We start from the raw sequence: 23,677 nt of genomic DNA on the forward strand, positions 1-23,677 counted from the left end.
GCTCTTTTGAAGTTATATGGATTTGTACATGTACCTGGTAGCATTTCTACTCCTTCCATATTTTTTTGGAGCCTTTAAAGCAGCAGACAGCAGTACTGTGGGAACCATATTGCTGACAAACTACCATAAGGCACGTGTGCCCCCTGCTGTCCATAACAATGACTACATTTTTTAATAAGTTTTGGAAGTTCTTCATACTATGCAGCATTTCTGATAGAATCAAATCCTCCTTTCCATTCCATTCTCACAAGAGTCAACAAGGTTTAATTTTCAGGAACCTGAATATATGTCCTAAAGAAAATATATGACTAAAGAAAATAATATCACTGCGCAAAATACAGTATATGTAATGGAAGCAGAAGGCATAAACCAACGAAACTAAGAAGGAAATACAGCAAAATATCATATATATTAGCTTGTCTCATAATTTTTTTTCATTCAGAAAAGGATGCTGTATTTGCAATTGAGAGTCATTTACGGAGAATCACTTTTGGGAGAGGCAATCTGATAAACCGTTTACAAAAAAAAAAAAAGAAGAAGAAAGAAAAGAAACCAACTCCACTTAGAAGGGATTTCCAAAATGTTACATCAATTTCCCATTCATATGCTGTAGCAGCCGGTAGTTGAATGGCCAAGACTAGAAATACTAATAACCTTATTCTTTATTGATTAGTCTTATTTTCTTTAAAAGTGTTCTAAGGTGAAGACTGTTGCGTTTTCCAGGTTATTTTCACCATATAAATACTGGATTAAAAAATAATATGCCTATCTATTTTCAGCTATCCATTCATTCCACTTTATTGAATGACTGCAGTTTAATATAACTTTCCTCTATTCCTTCTTATATTCCATGCATTACATTTGATATATTTAGCTTGTTCTTTTTCTAAATTAAAATGATCTAGGTATTTTCTCAGTGGATTTAAACTACCTATAGTTGCATTTTGAAATGAGGTTATCAAAATGGTTTTGATTTGGTTTTTCAGTTTAGAATTGTACACTTGGATAAGTGGCTGTTTTGTTTTTACTTAACTTTTTTTCTAATGAGCAGACATTGTGAAAATTTTGAGTTTCACAGCACAGTGGTACAGCTAATTACTGAATCTAAATAAAATATTATTTTATGTACTGGTGCATTTTATGTTTGGATGTTTATTGATTTTTTCCAGACTCTTTATATATTCATAGGTGTTAGGACTTGATTTTTAAATTAAATTTACTATTATTTTGTCTACTATATTTTTGCATTTTAGGTCCTTTGCTGAAATATTAGCTGTGCTTTGTTAATAGGTCATACAATTGTTTTTGATTGCATTTCAGGGATATTGAGGACAAAAATACCTTCATAGATCACTGACAAAGAGTTGAAGAAACAGAGACACACAGCCTGTAACCTCTTAACAAAGATTGAGCCAGAGTTATATTACGGACAAGGCACTGGGATGGTGCTTCTCATGTGATCTGTGTCTCAGTTCCTAGAATTCCAATTATACAAAAGGTGGACCGCTATTTAGTGAACCAATTAAATAAACATTTTCAGAACTTGAGTGGCTTCATCAGATATGCTAGTGCTGCTAAGAATAGCAAAAAGTAGATGTACTGTATTATATAACAATTTAAGAGCTAGATCCAGGACCCTTTCAAGTCAATGGATTTTGGGCCATCCTTTTTCCAACTTTGCATCATCCCTTCCTTGTTTACAAAATAGCCCAGAATGGCTCAAGAATCATTTATCACCTTATCAGTTTTAGCATATACAACTGGATTTGCTTCTTTGCTTCTATTCCTTGTAGAGATACTTGTTAATTTACCATTGTATTTGTTTAGTCAATTTCTTTCACAAGGATGAAGGATGGTAACTTGCAGTTCCAGTTTTTATATTTTTCTCCCGAAATTGCTATATAGTTGCCCTTGCTGTACATGCCAGATAATTTTCAAGTAGGAACAGAAACATGCTATGTGTACGGTTAAGTCTCAAATATAGTAATAAGTGTTTATCTTTACTTCTATTTTTCAAGGAGTTACATACAGTATAGAAAAGCTGTTATTTCCTCTTGTTCCCTTTCAACCAAGTTTGTACTATTGACCTAAGGTTTGTTAAGGATTCTCACTGAGCTTTGATACCAAATTATTGTTAACAATTGTGTTCACTCAGTGATTGAATCTTCATTCCATATTTATTTTTAAAACTTTCTTGAGCAACCTCTATACTCAGGAAGTAGTCACTCCTCAGGAAGTAGTCGCTCCTCCTTTTCTCTATTCTGGGGAATAAAGAGTTCTCTGAACATATCACTTACAAAGAGCAGCAATTAAGGAGATGAACTTTTCATCTAAAAAGCAAGGAAGTTAACTTTACTTGTCAAGCTGCTTTTTTAATGTTTTGTGTAGAACAGCGACCTCCAATAAATAACAAAAGCAAAGCAGGGCAACCAATATGTGAACTTCCTTAATGTAAGGATGATTACATTTTTCTCAAAAAGGAAACTTGAACTTCAACACAGATATCATATAAAATCCTAATACTTAATAAGTCAAATCCTAATACTTAATAAAGCAAACCCAGTACCCAAATGTTATGAAAACAAGATTTCTAAAATAAAACAAATTGGTTATTTCTGATCCAGTCAGGTGTGTAGGTTTAGTCATAAACTTATGCTTCTTTTAAGAAACAATAGTCGTATGTTATAAGGGAGTTGTACATTATTATATTTCTAAGTTTTAGTCTGACGCTATTGATCAAATTTTCTATTCAGAGAGCATCATACTCCTTTCACAGTATCTCATAAACTAGGATCTGATCTCTCAAGCTATATATTCTTTGACTAGTACTTTAAACAATTGCATCTTCTAATACAACTGTTTATTGCTGGTATTATTATCTGTATTCAAAAATTTATGTCCAAATAGTAATAAAGAAGGTAAATATATTAACAAAAACATTTATTTATAAAGAAATAGTTACACACCAGTGTAAAAAAGTTATTGAAAACTACAGACATATGTACTAAGTTGCTGTCTTCATTCTTGCCTCAGATACCAAATCAGAAAAGATAGCATTAAGCCTGCACATTTTTTTAAAGATTAAACATTAATATTACAACAGAAATACTAGGTATTTTCTAGTTGGAAACACTTTGCAGAAGGGTAATATTGTCTCCTTTTAACATGATTCGACCTGCAAAGGCAAAGAGTATGATTAAAAAATGTAATATATTAAAGTGTATGGGCATTTTATTTGATATTAGATGATAGGATTAGCAATATAATTCATTTAGCTTTCTTCAGTTGTGATTACTTAAATAATGAGTACTATTAGAATGCAGTGAAAAAAAATCCCCACATTCAGTCCTGGCCTAGTTTTACAGGAAAATTGTACTATTTTTCTTAATGGATAATATTTGGCAAGAAAGAGGGATTAATATTCACCCTTTGCCTACCCTTGACCTTTCAGCAGCTTTTGGTATTATTCACCTAAAGTAATGTGCCAATTAAATGTATGGAACTCTGAAATGGCAGTTCCAAGCCTACTTGGAGGCTTGTTCACTGATATTCAAATGCAAAATTGAAATTCCTAATATGGATTTTCACAAAATTAAATTAACATTTATTTTTTACTAGTAACAAGAAAAAGGATGCCTGATATGTACTACAGAAAAGCTTACACTTACCCAGCTGTTTTCTTGATTTTGTTTTAGAGTGAATTTCCTCAGCATCATCCAGAACTAAATTCATATATTCATCAAAACCCTGTGAACCAGAACACAGAAATGTGACAATACATTTAATGGAAGGAAGCAACATCAAGGATGGTAGTAAAGATGCAAGAATGGTGGATTCAGTTAGGTTCATCAAATGGGACAGATTACTCTGATTTTAAAATATCTCCATCTTGTCCTTTTAAACTATCAAAATTCCACTATAAAATGATGTATCACAAATGAAATAGGATGAACAAGTCACAGAAGCAACAATAAAAAAGTGAATAATCATTTAACTAAATATTCAGAAAAAGAAAATAACTGCTAGTACTTAACAGTTGGTCAGTTTTAAACACCCCTGAAAATGTATTGATGCAGGCTTTCAGAGCATTAACCCAAGAACAATAAGTGTCCAGATAACACTAGAATGAATGGTTTTTCACAATTAACTCCAAATGATGATGGTTCATGAAAAATGTTTTATTGTACTAATTAATGTTTTCATTTAGTCTGAGATAAGAAACTAAAAACAAAATGATCTTTTTGCAATCATATTTAAGTTATATTTTTCTTTACATGTATGTGAAAGCAATTACAACACTTACAATGATACAGCCTTCTATCCGCATGTTTACTTGTTCATATAGCCAAACCTGAATCCGGGATCTCTGCAAAGTAAACAGCAAAGAAACTATGACATTGTGGAATTCTGTGTAGGCTTACAATCTTATTTGCATGGCCCAAGTTCTTATGGCTCTCTGGTACCTAGAAATTGCAGTGAAACTCCACCACCACCACTGCCCCCACCAAAACAACTGGTTTTATTGAGTCTTCTCCACTGCCATATTTTTCAGTAAAAATGAAACCCTTATTAAAAGTTATTTACATAAGGCGTAATAAGGATATTTTAATTTAAAACCATTTACAATACAAAATATTTTTATCAGAAGCAAGGATTTTGAAAGAAACTGAAAGAATAAGCTCAAAACTCACTATTACTGCCTTTAACTTTTTGAGCTAATATTTTTTGTTACCTACAATGATAAATACTTTTTAACATTTCTGAAATGCACACTAATGTATTTACTAGCTTTCTACAAAAATTGCTTCAATCACATTAATTAGTCACTTCCCTATTAAAGCTAAAGGGGGAGGGATTGTATGATATATACAAAGAGAACAAAACTTCTCAATGTACACCACAAATGCAGGTGTCCTAAGTATCAGTAATTATACAAATACGTTGTTAAATTTGAAAAATGTAATTATGTATACTTACATTCTGCAGGTAGCGAAAAATGAGGTTCTATCGCAGATAAATTTAGGAAAAGACATATAAAAAGGAGCACCCCCATTCATTCTGACAGAAATTCAACATTTCTTCTTCCAACTCGTCATTTTACAAGAAATCCCACAAAATGAAAGCATCTTGATGGCTGAGGCACTGCAGAATCAAACAAGCAGTTGCTTTTCTGAGTCGATTTTAGCCATGTTAATCCTATTCCCAACCGGATTAATTATATTTAGGTACTCAATCTAGTACAGAGGTGAAATGCTCCCAGTTCGGACTGCTTCGCCCGATGGAGATGGAGGCAGGTGTTTGGAGAACAGGTAGCAAAAATCCCTGCCCCTCCCTCATGCCCAGCTGAGCCGTGCAATCATCAGAGGCTTTTAATTTTTAAAAGCATTTTTTCTACAACCTTTTTGGCCGAAAAAATGCTTTTAATAGTAAAAAAAAAAAAAAAAAAGCCTCTGATGATTGCGCAGCTCAGCTGGGCTCATCAGAGGCTTTTAACCACGGAAGAGGTTATAGAAAAAATGCTTTTAAAAGGAAAAAAAGCCTCTGCCGATCAGGCAACTCAGCTGGGATCCTCAGAGGCTTTTAAAAGCATTTTTAACAACCTCTTCAGCCGAAGAGGTGTAGAAAAAATGGTTTTAAAAGTTAAAAAAAAAAGTTGCCCACGCCCACTCAGTCCTATTACCCCACCACCACCAAGCCATGCCCACAGAACCGGTAGTAACAAATTTTACATTTCACCACTGATCTAGTAGCATATCCCAGATGTTCATGGCGGTTTTCTCAGCCAACCTATTTTATTCTCACCATAACTAAGCCGAGCACGCGTGACTGACTGGCTGAGTCACCAACAGAATTTCAGCTTAGCAATTTCTTTCAGCCACCCACCCCCCACCTTCAAAAAGTCCTTCCAGAAAACACGTGAAACCGAGCAACGTGCCAATTTCTCGGCATGCCGCCTCCCGCTCCCTTCCTTCGCCTCCATCCCCCTCACGGGCCTCGCCCCGCCCTTTTCCAAAGAGAGCCCGCTTCCTCCGCCTTGCCACAAGAAGGATACGATAGGCTGCACCATCACTTTCTGCACCTTCTGGCCTTGCCCGCGGTACGCCATGGCCGACAGTCAGGATAGCAAAACGAGAGAAGTTAAAAAAAACAGCGCCGAGAAGCTTCTTTTTTTTTTAAAAAAAAAGAAAGAAAACAAAAAAAAGGGGGGGAAAAAAACCACCGTCCTCCGTTTCCCGCACACGCGCAGCTCACGACCCGCCGACGTACTGAAGAGGTTCCGGTGTAGACCGGAAGCGACGTGTAGCTAGTTGCTTCGTTCATAATGGTGAGAGCGAAGGGGTCACGTGAATGGAACTAGCCCCCCCCTTTTTTTAAACCCCTCCTTTACTTTAGCCATGTTCCTTCCTGGCAAGTAGCTGGGCGTCAGGGAGCGGTGCCATCTTGGAGGAGGGCAGCGGCGACGTTAACGGCGGCGACGGGGAGTTTAATCTTCGCCTCTCAGAGGAACACGGTCGAAGCGCGGTGCTGCGGGAACCGAGAGTTTGCTGTCGTCGTCGTCACATTCTCGGGGTTCGGTAAAGTCCCTGCGCATGGGTGACAAAGACCTGGGTCCCCTCCCCCTGTCTCCGATGTAAGGCCAGCGGCTTCCTTGCGTATAATTTATCGAATTCTTTTTCGTCAGGGACGCCTTCCTCTCTAGGCCCCGGAGTCTGGGCCTCGGCCTGTGTTTATTATTCCCCTGTTCCGGCTTTTCCTGAGGCCTGCTCTGCTTACGTTCTCGCCTTAACTTTCCCTTTAACGCCCAGTTCCTAATTTCTGCAAACGGTGTTTTGATCTTTTTATTGATTCATTAATTTATTTAGAATCTCTTCTTCCCGCTTCCCACTCCTATCCCAGCCCGCCTGGGGAAAAAAAAAACCCATCTGTTTCTTTTTCTTTTTTTACCTTTTTAGGTAAGCGGTACAGCATTACCACTGTATTCCCAGCCCCTTCCATTTAATCCTTCTTTGGTTAAATAATTGTTTTTAACCCCATTCCTTAGTCCCTGAAGGGTTTGTAGGGAAAAACAACAACTAGCAAACATTGTGAATTTTGGGATTTAAAAATTCCTCACCTGGTTATTTATAGACAGTGCTTGTTCGTTTGATAATCATATTTTTAAAAAATAGAATAGTGCTTATTATGATAGAGACATTGGAGATTTGCTAGAATATGAAGGTTAATATTAGAGGATAATTAATTTATACTTCCACAAGATACCATTTTAGGGAAAGTAATGGTGTCCTTTGATTGCAAGATGTTTTGCATCCAGGAAATGATTAGTGTTATACCTACTAGTTTTTTTAAAAAACAGTTTTTCTAGGATACAGTAATTATAGTGGATTAGAAAATGCAGTTCTTTCTAGTATGCAGGCTGGCACAAAGATACTCAAAACAGTTTATTAATCTAATAGAAAGTAATAATCTGTTTGTATTTGCTGTAGATTAACAGATTTATTTCCTATTGATTGATTGATTTTTTAAAATTTTTAACGCACACATAGACACATATACATAAGCAGAGTTTGATGCCTGGTAACTACAGGAACAGATCCATGCAGGTTTTTTGGCAACTGTGTGAAAGTATTTTGTCATTGCCTTCTGTAGCAGTGTAAGTGCAGCAAACTGTGGAGCTGTTATAAAAGAAAGCTGGGCCATATCCGGAAGAGCTTTTTTAAATAAGTAATATGGTAAAACCATATTGCTGGAATTGCTTGTTTCTTAAATGAAGATTTCCATGCTTGATATTTAGTTAGCAAGTGCACAGGGGCACTAACTACAGGGTATATAAAAAGAAAATGCTGGCTATGAGTAGACAGCTTCTGTCTAAACAAAACAGTTGTGACGAAACACAAGCAAAATGGGTAATTCTGACCATGATGGCTAACCTATTTTGCCTGTTTTCCTGGCATATAGAACACACCGCCAACAGGAATTGTGTTCTAGAAGGGGAGTGTGCTGTAACATATAAGGCAGATTTTATAGAATTTAAAAGCTATCTAATATGTAACATCAAACAATTTTTGTGAGCCAGAGTGGACTTTACTTAAAATTTGTATTAGTAGTGGTGGTAAAATTTGTATTGGTAGTGATTAAAAAAGCCCGTAATGTAGTTATAGAGCAAAGAAAATTCATTTTATTCTGAATTTACATTCTATTTTCTATGTTATCTCATATTGAAAGCTTAGTGTGAAAACATGCCTATTTTTATAGGCTGTCTCTGACAGTAGAGTACAAAAGGAATGTGACTAGTGCTATCCTTGCATATGAGCCTTGTTCAGCCCTTTGAGATGGTTCGATATTTCTGATCAGTCTATTGCTCTTCCCCTCCAACACCTGCAAAAAGGCTTTCTTAACAAACATACCACTTTTGGCTCATGGATGGAAATGGATGCAAATTTAAGCATTACTTTTTGTCTTCCTAGATTCTTGTTTCAAGGAACAACTTCTGTAGGCTCCTTTGCAAATCCATGAATATTTAGAATTAAGTTGAGCTAAAAAGAACTTACTCAGAGGTGCATATACATATAGAGTTAACATTCTCAAATATGGATGCTATAAATAATTTTAGAGGTAGTGTTTGATATATGCAAACATTATTGTAATCACATCTCCCCCATCAGAAGGCTGTTAAGTTTTGCTGCCCTTGGCAAGTGTGGTAATTGAGGAAAGACTTAATTAGTTGCAACAATTATCAAAGCATAAAAAACAGTTTTAGACAATTTACATTGATAAATACTGTCCTATATATTGGTAGGGATAGCTGAGAAATTGGATACCAGTACTTTCAGGACAACAATTCTCTCCACTCAAGAAACAAGGTCAGATCATATTTTCACAGTTTTGATTAAATTTTACTTAGAGCTTTAGCAGTTATGTAAATTAGTGCTGTGAAATGGCAAGTTAATTAGCAGAATGATAGCTCTAATTTTGGCTGTTTTGAACAGTTTAAATGTAGCTGAAAATATTCCCTATACAGTATTTACTATTAGGCGCAAAGGATCAGGACTATATGTCAAGCTTATAGGCTCAAGTCTATCACAAGAATCTAATCAACAAAAGTTCACTATTAAATTGACATCAGATAATGGTAAATGGAATTCAAGGGATTGGACTTGGTGGCAGCGTCTTTAAGCTGATCATGACCATGACGTGCTGAATTCTACCCCTCAGCTCTGCGTTCTCTTCTACATTTACAGCTTCAAAGAATCATGTAAACATACAAACATCCTGTGTTATCTGGACATAATAATTGTTGATGTTTTGTAGTCAAGTGGTGCAACTTGAAATGAGCAGAAAATTTAGAATCTGAAAGCTTCTGCCTTTAGATGATTCACTTTATATTGCTAGAAATAGTAGTTCCCCTCCAAAAGGTTAATAGCCCTCTTTAGGATTTTGTACCAACCGAATTCAAAATTACTCAGCTTTATAAAAATGACATTTAAGTACAGAAATTGACTTCCCTGATGTCAATAATACATATTATTTTTGCACTAAAAGATGGAAAAACAACCTTTTTCACATTCTTGGAGTTGGAAAGATGGTATTTTCTTAAATTACTTACAACAAACAGTAATGCTTGGGATATATACTAAATGGACAGGTACCATAATACTGTTCCCCAAATGATTCAGTGTATATGAACATGAAATGCTCCTAACAAAATTATTTTAATTTTGCTTGTTATGATACATGTGTTAAATTTTGTGCACCTAAAGGACAACTTTTTTTAACCATTTAAACAGTTAATAAATTATAATTTTTTTAAAAAAATATATATTTTGTTTACAATTGAATGATTATGGCAAATAATAATATGTATTTGACAGAAACCTTTTTCCTTCATTCAGATTTTTCCATCTGGAGTACTAGTATTTTGTGCCAGCAAGACAAGTTGCATAAAAAAGTATGCATAAAAAAAGAAATGCAAATAAAAAGCAATTTTACAGATGACGTTTCTTAAATTCCTATTGTTGAATTTCAACACAGACAATATTTTTTTTAAAAAAAAATCCCTCTACTCTTTTAGAGTTGGGGAAATATCATACTATAAATATTCAAAGGCAAATTATTTTGTCTGGAGTAAAACTTTCCAACTTACTATTCTACATTCATTAAAATTACATGTGCAAAATGATATTTGAAAAGAATAAATTCTGTTCTGATTTACTCACACCTTATTTGCTGTGTGACTGTAAAAACGTTGTTAGGATGTTATATCAGAGACATCCTTTCAATCTTGTTGCTGAAAAGCAGCAACACCTTTTTTTTTTCAGGGAAAGGTTGCATTGACAACAAGAACAAATTTTAAATTATTTTTTTTAAAAAATGAATAGGTTGAACGTAAAATGCTTTATTTTCTTAATGTTATGCTGCCAAATATATTGCTTTGCAATTGCAAATAATACTGTACAAAATATTTATCCATTTAATTTAAAAATAGTTCTCACAAGGCACACATGTCTAAAGTTTGACATGCAGTATGAATATACCTATTTATGTTTGTACTGTATGATAAACTATTCATCTAAAAATGTAATTACATGGAAGATTGATTTGTTGAAATGCAGCTTATTAATACTGCTCTTGAATATGCATTTTTACATGTATAAACACATAATATGCGACTTCATGTGTATATACATGTCTGACCTTAAAGCTACTATATTTTTACTATGCAGTTAATAAAGACCGGGGAAGATTTTTTTCTCTTTTTCAATAGGTGAAGAGAACTTGAAGACCAGAAATTGAAATATTGTGTTTTAATTAAAAAAAAAAAAAAAGTAAAATTCCCTGGCTGTGGAAGACCGATCTTCTTTGCAGCTGGTTTGAAACAGAAGTTCCTCTTTAAATGAACTATTTATTTTGAAGAGGCAATTAACCACTGTTTCCAGCTTCCCTGGCTATTCAAATGGACTTACTTTCTCCAGTAGTTTTAACTTCACCCTTTATCTGAATTTTGAATGAGGATGAGATTTGTGTCCTTGGCAATGTGAGGAAGAAAAGTCTTTATATCCCGTTGCTATTTTATGGATTGAGTGTTGATTCGACCTACAGGAGAAAAATAACTGGAAGTTTTTGAAGATAGTATCTGCTGATCATACCAAGGTATTTCAATCTGTATTGTTGAATTAAGTCACATTAACATAAATAACATTTTACTTAACCATAGCATTTTAAAATATTTCATTATTATATAGATTTATATAGCTACAAGTTGACATGACTGGGCTGCCAACAGTCAATAAAGTAGCTACAATGATATTAAAGACAAATTGGAAAACATTGCACACATAGAGCAAAGCCCTAATAATAATAATAATAATAATAATAATAATAATAATAATAATAATAATAATAATAATAAAACAACTATTGAATTTATATTGCTGTCTATTCGCACATGGTGACTCAAGGCGGCTTACAGAATATAAAACCTCATTTAAAACAAACTAATAAAAAAGAATCAAATAAATTAATCTAATATAATAAAATTACACCCTGCACCGGCGACAGCAGATCACATGAGCCATTTAATGGGCTCTATCCTGCTCTGGGTTCCCCAGGCTCACTGGCAGAATCAGGTCTTCAGCGCCTTCCAGAAGAGTGTTAAGAATGGGGGTCATTCTAATCTTGGGGGAATGATGTTCCAGAGAGAGGGAGCCACCACAGAGAAAGCCCTTCTTAATGAATTAAATGCATTCATTATTCACAAGAGGCCTACTTTTGGCAAAGAGCCAGGTCCTTAATGCCTTACAGAAGCCTAAGCAAGGATGATTGTTCCATAGGGTAGGTGTTGCAACAAGAGGCTTTAGATGACATTGGTTAATGGAAGGGACCTGGAGAATGCTCATCCTGCTGGACCTTATAAAACAAGCAGACACAAGAAGGTCATCTCACAAACAAGCCAGTGCTATCCCATGACAGCTTTTACAAGTAGTCTTTGACTCTGTCATTTATCAATTGTTCGAAGTTAGACAGACCTCCCCAGGCTAACTTACGATCCAGATTTGAAATTTCAACAGTCATACCTCTCCTCTGGTCTTGTGATTACATTTTGGGTGTGTCTAGCAGTAATTTTAGTTTTTCATGTGACCATATTTATATTTGCAGACAATGGATTTCTTAGCAACTTTACAATCACCACATATGCTTAACAACTGTCATGAAAAAGGCTGTAAAATCAGGTGTCATGTGACTTCTTAACAACCAACACAACTTACAACTAATTTCAAGCTCAATTAAGGTTGTAAGCCAAGAACTACTTGTATAGGTGATAGCTAGTATCCTGACTTGTATTTGGATATTATCAGATTGTAAGTCATTTAGAGTTTATAATTAGGGTGTATACCTCAGCCTTTCAAGATAAGCCAAGTTGAGAAGTAAAACACCACAAGGGTTCCAGGAATGCTTCATTACAGTTGTAAGGCATCTTGCAAATCTCTCTCTGCCCAATTAAAATGGGCTTATTTTGAGTTTCTCATGTTTTCTTCCATCTCTGAACTGTGTAATCTTTTCTCCAAGTCTTAATAGCTCCTTCATATCTTCCTCAAGATAAGCTCTAAATTTTATGTGTACCTATAAATACATGTAATAACTTGACTAGTTTTTTTAAAAAATCAGTATGTATTAGAGTTAAACTTTTATGGAAATGGATGTTTCTATCAAATGTAACATTTTCAGTGATATTTAAATATTTTGTTCATTTGTTTTTCAGGATTATATTTTAAAGAAGATATTGCTAAATCTGGTATAGAAGATTGTGCCATTTTAAACATCGTTGTGATTAACCATCGCTGAAAAATAACAAATTGTATTCAGCCATTTGTTTCTACACCTTAAACTTGAAGGAAATTAATTTGAATATGTCTAACCAAGGAGATGATTGTTACTTCTATTTCTACTCTACTTGTACCAAGGTATATTAATGGCAGTTGAGTCTTCTAAGCATATTTGTGTTATTTCAAGTATAACTCAATAACTGCACCATATTCAATTTAACAACCCCCTATTAATTTTAGTGAATTTCTTGATGTAGGTATGGAAAATATGTAGTATGTTTTTGTATAGGAAATGCAAAAATAACTTAATGGAACTTGCTTATTTTAGGCAAATATAATTGACATGTCTTATTTATTGTATTTTGGGTATAGTTATTCACATAATGCCAGTAAAGAGCTGATACAACGATCATTTTTTTTGTATTCTTTATACACATATAAGTATTATGTTATTTTCTAAACCTTTTATATATTCATATATCCAAAGTACGGATAAATGGAAAATAAAGTGTTCTTTCATTGATTTATTTTTTTGTTTGCCATTCCAAAGCTGGGGAAGGGGCATCAGAAGAACTAACCCTGCTTCTGCAGCACTTTCTGCCACTTTCACATTGCATGATTTCATAGTACAAAATGGAACTTTATAGCAAATTCAGCAAACCATTCTCACATAAAAATGAATGGCTGCTATTCATTGCAGTATTGAAGGCTGGAGTTGCTCTTCACATTTTGAATAATCACTCAGGATGTGAAATTATTGCCATCCATCTTATTATATTTATATTTATGCAACAAAGAATATTCTTAAATCTACCTTTATGTTATGATTGCTCAATGGGATAGCTTTAATTTGATTTAACTTGATTATTTAAATCATAATTCATTTGCTAGTCAGGAACATTCTATTCTCATCATTTGGAATACACTTTTTTCCTAGTTTTTTCATTTTCATAAGTACATAGGATGTGCTCGCTCTCATACACAAACACATTCGTACACACACACACTGAGAAAGAGAGTGTCAGGTTTGTATCGGGTGAAATGCTACCGTTTTGCTCCGGTTTGGGTGAACCGGTAGTAATAAAAACTATCAGTTCAGGCAAACTGGTAGTAAAAAAAAAAGTGAACCGGTAGTTTTAAAAAGCTACTGGTTCGTCCAAACTGGTATTTCTGACGGTCAGCTGTGCTGCGCGGTTTAGCTTCGCTAGAAAGCAGGAAATCCTGCTTTCTAGCGAAGCTAAATCGCACGGCACAGCTGTTCCCCCCTTGCTATTCTACTTATCTAGTGAAGTCTTTTTTTTCCCGCGTGAAGCACGTGTTTGTTGCGCACTGCACATGTACATGCAGTGTGCTTTTGGTGTGTGCTGTGCATGTGCAGTGCATGGTTGCCGCGCACCATGCATGCGCGGGCAGCAAACGTGGCGATCCGAGGAGGATTTCACCACTGGTTTGTATATATTGGGACAATGATAATTTTTTTGGCATTTGGCCTCTGTACACTACCACATTGAATTTGAAATGAAACACTCAAGATGTGAGCAAAGTGAAGTTTACATCTTGAGTGTTTCATTTCAAATTTAATGTAGGTCTCGCAGGGAGATCGACTGAGGGAAAGGTGTTATGTATGTAAGTCTTGCATGGTATTGGATTTCACCCATACATCTTAATCATTCTCTACCATTTTTTCATAGGGGGATAATTGCCCTTTTCGTCACTGTGAAGCTGCCCTTGGAAATGAAACTGTGTGTGTGCTCTGGCAGGAAGGTCGATGCTTCAGGAGTATCTGCCGCTTTAGACACATGGAGATTGATGTAAGTGCTTATATAACAGCACAATAAAGCAGTATATTTAATCTTACAAGCTGGGCATTTGGGAGGAAAGCACGCATTGTTGAAATTAAGTAGATTACAATACTTTAGTTATGGCCTTGTTTCAACTTTCATAGGAGGGTGTTCACAGACCATCAGTACAAATAATACTGCACTTGTACATAAATGTTACAGTTCACATCAGAGCTTCAAAACATCTTTCTAGATAAATTTGAATTTGGAAAAGTGCCTGTTAAATGTTTTAACAGCCTAAATTGGAAGAGGCTATAATCTCTTTAATTGCAGGATTATAGTATACAATTATTGTATTTATAGGGGCAAAGGCCTGTAAATCATTCTGCCTGTTTTCCCATTGTTTCTGAGCTCTCCATGGAGAGAAAATTTAAAAGTGTAAATGTAGAATAGTTAAATGACAAAAATAGTCTATATTTGGAAAAAAGTAGATTAAATGTGAAGGACTTTCAGAGTTTGTCTCAATACAAGCAGTTAAAACTTTACTAAAAGTCAAAAGTCAAAACAAAAAAGGTTTGGAATGTAAGACCAATTAGACAGAACATCAAATGCCATATCCTTATCCTTAGTTTCTTCTTTTTCATTCATCACAAGATTTTTAAAAATGTTTTAAAATTAATTCATCAATACATTTAAAATTATCTGAACTGTATTTTTCCAGTTTTTTATAAACAAACATATTTTTGAAATAAATCAAGCAATATAATTTATATTTGATAACATCAGATTTATTTGTGAAGGATATTAAAAACTAAATATATATTTCCATTTGTACAAGATTTATTGATTTTTCAAAGCAAAACATTTTTTTTTTCTTTCATATTTCTGGACATGTTACATGTCTAATTATACTGGGGGATGTAGTTGATAATAGGACCTAGAAAGAAAATTTTTATTTGGTAAACTGACATAAATTCTAATGTAATAAGAGAGAGGCGAAAATTATTATATAAGAACTAGTATAAGCAACTGTATTTATATACTGTACATTTGTGTATGCTGATTCTTTTCCTTGTTACATCTCCATTCGAAAAAACTCCTGAATTCTGACATACATTTAGGAGATGTGAGTGATTGTGACTTGAACGTTCTTAGAGGACTACCACATGTTGTCCTTTGGGTCTGACTATTTTGATTAAAATTGTCTCAACGTGCAGAAGGAAACTGATTTTTTTAAATAAAAAAATTAGGTAATATAATTATATTTTGTGTTAAAATGACAAATTCAGATTCTTTTTTGTAAGGACCATGTTACTGATAGCATCTTTGTGATCTTGCCTGAATGGCATAAGACAGATTCAAGCCTTGTTTAAATAATTTATATGGCTGTCCAACTTGAACAGCCAGGGAAGCTTACAAGAAATACCCCGTAACCAGAGGTGGATTTCAGCAGGTTCTGACCAGTTCTGGAGAACCGGTAGCGGAAATTTTAAGTAGTTCAGAGAACCGGTAGTAAAAATTCTGACTGGCCCAGCCCCCATCTATTCTCTGCCTCCCAAGTCCCAGCTGATCGGGAGGAAATGGGGATTTTGCAGTAACTTTCTCCTGGATTGGGGAGGGAATGGAGATTTTACAGTATCCTTCCCATGCCACGCCTACCAAGCCACACCCACCAAGCCATGCCACGCCCACAGAACCAGTAGTAAAAAAAATTTGAAACCCACCCCTGCCCGTAACCCAAATAAACAATGAACAATAATAATTGGCTACTTGATTTGCATTCATACATACTCCTAATGGAAACTTATTCATCCTGGTCCCAATGCTTGAAGGAATAACCATGCTTTTAAGGCCTTTCTAAAGATCAGCAGGGTCAGGGTCAATTGAAAATCTAGGGATGATTATTATAGGCACTATTACTGGCCCCCTTTACTTGGCCCTATTTTAATGAAAGGACTCAAAGTATGTCCACTGCATTAGAGTGAGTGGGATATGCAGATATCATTAGAGAGATTATCCACAGATAACACAGAAGCTGATGAGGAACCAGTGCATCTTGCAAAGTAGTGTTATGTGGGCGTACTGAGGTGTGCCCATAACTATCTGCACCATTGCATTCTGGACCAACTAGCTTCCAGTTTTCAAGGACAAACCCATCTCTCTCAACCCAATTCACCTGACAGGGTTAATGTGAGGAAAACCAGTGGAGGTAGGAGCAGTAGTATGTTCACTGCCTTGAGGTCTTTATAAATTTATTTATTTAGTGTATGTCATATCATACATAGACTAGCAATATATATTAACATTTCTCCTAGATTAGTAAAACACCATAAAATATAAATGTTAAAAACATCTATGTTCAAATATGAGTGTCTGGGCCATTTAACCATTTAAGCACAGCATTGTTTATATTTAAAAAATCAGATAGTGGACTGGTATATGCCTTCAGTTTACAGTTGGTCACAATGTAATCTACAATTCGACAAGGGCCTTCAGAGTCACACTGAGGAGAAGATACTATGCCTCATTTATACAGAGGGCCCCCACAGATGCTGTGTGAGGTGTGAATCCTATTCAGGATTGTTTATTGCTGACATGGTAGTTCAAAGCCTGGCACCTTTTTGTGGGGTCCTTTATATGTCTAGTTACATAAAAAAATAACTTTATAGTTATTTATAACAATAATAAACGTTGGATGAAATAAAAATAAACAAACAAAGAAATAGTGTATTATAATAATCTAGCCCAGAGGTGACTAAGGCAGTGACAACAGGCAGGAATAGTGGATAATACAAAGTAGTGTTGTAGTTGCCACGTGCTCTTTGTATAATTCTGTGTATCCAGGAGAATCCCCAAATTGTGTTGTAGGTCTATGTGGAGCCACATAGCTCCATTCAGAGCCAAAGATGGAAAATCTCCAGTTCCTAGATGTAGATCCAAAACTCATAGCCACTCAGTTTTCCCCATCCATCCACTAGCAACAAGCAGTGTGCCTTCTGGTAAACTGTATTAAGTTTATTGGGGCTTTTTGTATCATCTAAATGCACTGCATGTGCTGCTTTCTTAATACTGTGAACTTGCAGGCTCTTCTATATATAATTAATAACTTGTGGTTTGTCTTCAGAAAAAGCGCAGCGAAATACCGTGCTATTGGGAGAATCAGCCATTGGGCTGTCAGAAATTGAACTGTGCTTTTCACCACAACAAGGGACGTTTTGTGGATGGGCTTTTCTTACCTCCAAGCAAGAGTAAGTTAAATGTTTTTCCTTGGAAAATTGTGGTAATTTAATAAAATATTAAGATATAATAACAAAAACTATTCTGGATTCATTAGGACTGTAACATCCCACCAAATTGACCCAATTTATAATAATTATGAGTTCCAGATTAATAAATGGTTTATAATCCAGTGGAAGAGATCCAGGCTTTTGTTGCTTATGTGAAAGTAACTTTATCAGCTGAACTTTTTGTGTTGAAAATTTCCCATTTGATTCAGATAACTTCATATCATATACACAAAGAAAACTTCTATGCCATTCTCTTTGGGAGTAAGCAACTTTTTACAAAGTACAGTATAAGAATAAGTAGTAAGGAGGGTAAGAGGTAAGTAGTAAGCAAAATAAATACAAGTGGATAGACAAAAAAATGTAATTGAATCTAGTTTACACTATTACAATTTACTTTATTGTATTTTATTTTTAATAAAATACCACCCATCTACCTCAAAGAGGAAATCTTTGAGGTGTACATAAATGTTAAAATATAAATAATACGTATAAAAGCTTAAAACTTTTAAGAGGAGGTAAGATTTTAAAATTGGAGGAGCTACAGGAATGGAGCTAAAATCTTGAAGTTTTCAGCTCTATTATTTCAGCCCAGTGAAAGATTGCAGCTCCCCATCATCCCCTTCACTTGCAACTATCCCTGCTGGCTTCCCATTAACTTTCTGGGGAAGTTGGCAGAGAAGATTGCAAATGGCCATCACATTATTGCGGGATGCTTGGCAACCTGTTGTGACCCTGTTGCCAAATGCCTAACTGCAGAAGGGTGGCACAGTGTTCTACAATGGCCAGAAGTGCTTTACCCGGGCCATAAAACATCCTTTCTGAGATCATTGTAACTTTGAATGATCATTAAATGACTGTCATGAGTTGAGGACTCCCTATGTGTATTATGAGTAATGGACTGAGTTCAGGCATTGCTATTCTTTGAGTAGGATTGTTGAAATCATGGAATTTATGTTAGTTATTACTAAATTCTCACAGATTTTAATGAATTCATTCTGAGTTTGATCAAACTAAATGAATTATTTGATGTTGTTTCATTGTTTAAGCTGTTCTTCCAAATGTGCCTGAGTCTCCAGAAGAGGAGATGAAGACTGCACAACAAAACAAGCTTTCTGTTCAGTCTAACCCATCACCTCAGTTGCGTGGAGTGATGAAGGTGGAAAATTCTGAAAATGTTCCCAGTCCCACACATCCACCTGTTGTTATTAATGCAGCAGATGATGATGAAGATGATGATGGTGAGCTAAGTATGATTTGTTCAAGCTAACATAATTTTAAAATAAAGGGAGAATGAGTATAGCAGATAAAATGTAAAATGAAGATACTACTACTACTACTACTACTTGGACCAAGTACTACTTGGACCATTTGCTTGGGCTGATTTTTCCCCAAACTCATCAAACCAAACTTTTAATTTAAGAAAGATCTTACCTTTTACAAAGAGGAAATCCAGATATGTTAGCTAGAATTCCCAAATGATTTTAATCGTTGCTTCAATTGAAGCTCCCTCTGGACAAGCTGTTGTTTTTGTTTTCCATGTCATCATATATGTCTAGTCACTTCTATAATTGAACTGTATTGTTAAAGTTGAGGAGGAGAAAAGATGAAAAGCCCAGATGAGTTCTATAGCACATTTGCAAATGGCATCTCAGTTATTGCCAGATATTATTGTCTCTGCTTCTGTTCAAAAGGCAACAATAATATTTTTAACATCTCAAGGATTTGGATCAGTTTAAATCTGGTTGATGAGAGTTCCTTGCAGAGAATTGGGTACTTCTTTCATTACTCACTAGGCAATAGGATAAGATCCCCCCCCCCAACCCAGGATGCAATCTATTTTAAGAAGTGAGATGCGTTTGTTTGTAAAGTTAAACATGAACCTCAGCTACTTATTCTGTATTTTCATATGAAAACTGGAATCTTACTGTTACAAATAGTAATGATCAATTAACATATGTATATTCAGGTGACTTTCTTCATGGAATACAGAATATTTAGCCGTTTCCTTTTTTTAATAAGAAAAAAATTGGAAGCTATATAAAATTCAATAAAATTTTCAAAATGATATTAGATTAGAATTGCATACCAATGTGATCTTAAAGTAATCAAATTATCACTTTAAAACCATTGTCAAAAATTAATTAGCAAAAGTAATCGATATAAAAAAATCAATCAGAATAATATGAGTTTCCATGTAAACTGAAAAGGCTAGTCCTTCTAATAAATCAAATAAAATACGTTATAAAGCTTTCTCCTTTAAAGAAAAAAGCCAACATTTGAATACGGTGTAAATCTATGTACAAAATTTAAGTCCATTAATGATTCTAGATGAAATTAAATTCACTTTCAGACTTGTTTTTTTAAATATAGTTACTTCATTGAAAGCTACTTGTATAGCATGCTATTCTTCTAAAGAAGGTTTAAATTATAGCTTCTATAGTTAATCAAATTATTCTAAATTTTTAAATGCAGTCTGAAATTACATACTTAATAGTAAGTTATGGATTCTCTTACTACAAGTAAGTCATGATTTACTGTGAAACCCCAAGATATCATCCTAACTTATCATGAATATAGAAAGTAGACATTAAACATTTATTTTAGTGTTAGGGCTACATATCATTTCTGATAAGTAATTATGGGTAGTAAATGAGTAGAAGTCCTAAGCACATTAAGAAGGGCAACCTGCCCCTCTACTGATTTAAGATCAGTAGATCTTGCTTATTTCTGAATAAACAGTATTAGAATTAAAGTAACATTAGTGTTCCTTTCAGATCAATTATCTGAAGAAGGGGATGAATCTAAAATGCCTGCCCAACAACCATCTACAGAAAGTCCAAATGGACTGCGGGTAATTTCTACTCGTAAATCAGTGACTAGTTCAAATCAAGATAAAGGTAAGAACAGAAAGTATGTAGTATTAAGATTATATTAATTTCTTCAATTATCCTAAATTCGAAAAATCTACAATCTTGTCAAATACTGTAAATGTTTGGTTTCAATCAGATATCTGCATTTTTTAGATAAAAGTTTGAATTTTGGAATCAAAACTCTTGAAGAAATAAAATCAAAGAAAATGAAAGAAAAATCAAAGCAGCAAAATGGTTTGTTGGTTTTCTTTCTTTCATAGTGTCCTGTCATGTCCTCTTTGATAATTTCTTGGAGAATGTATTTGTGCATTGTTGAGAAGAAGTTAATTGTAAATATTTACTTAATTTTGTTTTAAGGTGTTGCTCCTACAGTGGAGCAAAAAAGTATTTAGTCAGCCACCAATTGTGCAAGTTCTCCCACTTAAAAAGATGAGAGAGGCCTGTAATTGACATCATAGGTAGACCTCAACTATGAGAGACAAAATGAGAAAACAAATCCAGACAATCACATTGTCTGATTTGGAAAGAATTTATTTGCAAATTATGGTGGAAAATAAGTATTTGGTCAATATCAAAAGTTCATCTCAATACTTTGTTATATATCCTTTGTTGGCAATGACAGAGGTCAAATATTTTCTGTAAGTCTTCACAAGGTTGGCACACACTGTTGCTGGTATGTTGGCCATTTCCTCCATGCAGATCTCCTCTGCAGCAGTGATGTTTTGGGGCTGTCGCTGGGCAACATAGACATTCAACTCCCTCCAAAGGTTTTCTATGGGGTTGAGATCTGGAGACTGGCTAGGCCACTCCAGGACCTTGAAATGCTTCTTACGAAGCCACTCCTTCGTTGCCCGGGCAGTGTGTTTGGGATCATTGTCATGCTGAAAGACCCAGCCACGTTTCATCTTTATCTTGCTGATGAAAGGAGGTTTGCACTCAAAATCTCACAATACATGGCCCCATTCATTCTTTCCTGTACACGGATCAGTCGTCCTAGTCCCTTTGCAGAGAAACAGCCCCAAAGCATGATGTTGCCACCCCCATGCTTCACAGTAGGTATGGTGTTCTTTGGATGCAACTCAGCATTCTCTCTCCTCCAAACACGACGAGTTGTGTTTCTACCAAACAGTTCTACTTTGGTTTCATCTGACCATATGACATTCTCCCAATCCTCTTCTGGATCATCCATATGCTCTCTAGCAAACTTCAGACGGGCCCGGACATGTACTGGCTTAAGCAGGGGGACACGTCTGGCACTGCAGGATCTGAGTCCCTGGCGGCGTAGTGTGTTACTGATGGTAGCCTTTGTTACATTGGTCCCAGCTCTCTGCAGGTTATTCACTAGGTCCCCCCATGTGGTTTTGGGGTTTTTCTCACTGTCTTGTGATCATTTTGACCTCACGGGATGAGATCTTGCGTGGAGCTTCAGATCGAGGGAGATTATCAGTGGTCTTTGTATGTCTTCCATTTTCTAATTATTGCTACCACAGTTGATTTCTTCACACCAAGCTGCTTGCCTATTGCAGATTCAGTCTTCCCAGCCTGGTGCAGGTCTACAATTTTGTTTCTGGTGTCCTTCAACAGCTCTTTGGTCTTCACCATAGTGGAGTTTGGAGTGTGACTGTTTGAGGTTGTGCACCTGTGTCTTTTATACTGATAACAAGTTCAAACAGGTGCCATTAATACAGGTAATGAGTGGAGGACAGAGGAGCCTCTTAAAGAAGAAGTTACAGGTCTGTGAGAGCCAGAAATCTTGCTTGTTTGTAGGTGACCAAATACTTATTTTCCACCATAATTTGCAAATAAATTCTTTCCAAATCAGACAATGTGATTGTCTGGATTTGTTTTCTCATTTTATCTCATAGTTGAGGTCTACCTATGATGTCAATTACAGGCCTCTCTCAACTTTTTAAGTGGGAGAACTTGCACAATTGGTGGCTGACTAAATATTTTGGGCTCCTCTTGCCGTCTTACCTGATTTCCAGCTCTGCTTTTAAATATTTTCGAGGAGGGCTTATTTTTGGGGGGAGGCTTATTTTAGTGCATGCACTCAAAAGCCTGATTGGGCTTATTATCAGGGGATGTCTTATTTTCAGGGAAACAGGGTATTTCAGCTACAAGCTCACCTGGTATTTTGTGTTCCTTGATATATGCAGTATTGAAGTGTAGTTGCAAGGAATGATATGTATCGACCACTAGTGCAATTTGTTCTAAATAAACTTTATTGAATTCAGTTTTTTTAAGATGTTGTTTTATGCTACCTTTATTGTTTCAATAAATAACTCAAGGCAGAGAACATATCTAATACTACTTCTTCCTCCTATTTTTCCCACAACTGTAACGTATGAGGCGAGTTGGGCTGAGAGAGAGTGATTGACCCAAAGTCATCCAGCTGGCTTTCATGCCTAAGGAGGGACTATAACTCACAGTTTCCTGGTTTCCAGCCTGGTGCCTTAACCATCAGACCAAACTGGCTCTCAGTTGGGTTGCTTTCTTACAAAGCATGTAAACATAAGCTTCAAATCATAAATAGTGACTGCTGTGAAGGTTAACATAGCTTTCTTTTTGCTTTCTTCAGACATTCCTTCTGAAATGATTGCTCAGCCAGGCCCAGAGAAAGAAAATGCACGGACTGTGGTCAGAACTGTAACTTTATCTACGAGGCAAGGTAAATCTCTCTTTTTTATTTCATTTATTTCATTTTTTATTTGTTATTTCTTCTAGCAGTATTTATGATTTGCAACAAAAAACAGGTCTGAAACTCAATAGCTATAAAAGGGTCATTTAACAGAAATATGGCACTGCAAAACTATAATGTCGTAATTAACTTTTTTCTTAATGACTCCTATAGAGAAAATAACTTGGTTATATTTCATATTTAATACTCTTCTAACTTCACTCTTTAATGTACACTAGCG

General features: G+C 35.2%; 2 protein-coding genes across 29 annotated transcripts in view; one reads left to right on the forward strand and one right to left on the reverse strand.

Annotated features, from left to right (window-relative positions):
* Positions 1 to 2,923: 2,923 nt before the first annotated feature.
* SNRPE (small nuclear ribonucleoprotein polypeptide E) lies at positions 2,924 to 6,327 on the reverse strand. The gene is made up of 5 exons (XM_034414519.3): positions 6,053 to 6,327; positions 4,978 to 5,004; positions 4,304 to 4,366; positions 3,669 to 3,747; positions 2,924 to 3,175 (listed from the first exon to the last, which is right to left on the reverse strand). Exons 1-5 carry the CDS (start codon positions 6,104 to 6,106, stop codon positions 3,120 to 3,122), a joined length of 279 nt encoding a protein of 92 aa, XP_034270410.1. The 5' UTR covers positions 6,107 to 6,327; the 3' UTR covers positions 2,924 to 3,119.
* ZC3H11A (zinc finger CCCH-type containing 11A) overlaps positions 6,307 to 23,677 on the forward strand; it is a 29,638-nt gene continuing 12,267 nt past the window's right edge. Inside the window, exons 1-11 of one of the 28 annotated variants that reach the window (XM_087889491.1) lie at positions 6,334 to 6,575; positions 8,798 to 8,861; positions 9,891 to 9,946; positions 10,763 to 11,148; positions 12,758 to 12,959; positions 14,513 to 14,632; positions 17,727 to 17,850; positions 18,936 to 19,127; positions 20,664 to 20,786; positions 20,913 to 20,993; positions 23,338 to 23,427. In XM_087889491.1, coding sequence (XP_087745617.1) covers positions 12,906 to 12,959; positions 14,513 to 14,632; positions 17,727 to 17,850; positions 18,936 to 19,127; positions 20,664 to 20,786; positions 20,913 to 20,993; positions 23,338 to 23,427 — 784 coding nt within the window. In that variant the 5' untranslated portion in view covers positions 6,334 to 6,575; positions 8,798 to 8,861; positions 9,891 to 9,946; positions 10,763 to 11,148; positions 12,758 to 12,905. Of the gene's footprint in view, positions 6,632 to 8,797; positions 8,862 to 9,890; positions 9,947 to 10,762; positions 11,149 to 12,757; positions 12,960 to 14,512; positions 14,633 to 17,726; positions 17,851 to 18,935; positions 19,128 to 20,663; positions 20,787 to 20,912; positions 20,994 to 23,337; positions 23,428 to 23,677 lie in introns of all 28 variants that reach the window. The other 27 variants (XM_087889496.1, XM_087889494.1, XM_060687265.2 and 24 more) reach the window with 27 other exon arrangements.

Source organism: Pantherophis guttatus, chromosome 3, assembly GCF_059756535.1.
Source record: "Pantherophis guttatus breed Tessera chromosome 3, ASM5975653v1, whole genome shotgun sequence".
Classification (NCBI taxonomy): Eukaryota; Metazoa; Chordata; class Lepidosauria; order Squamata; family Colubridae; genus Pantherophis; species Pantherophis guttatus.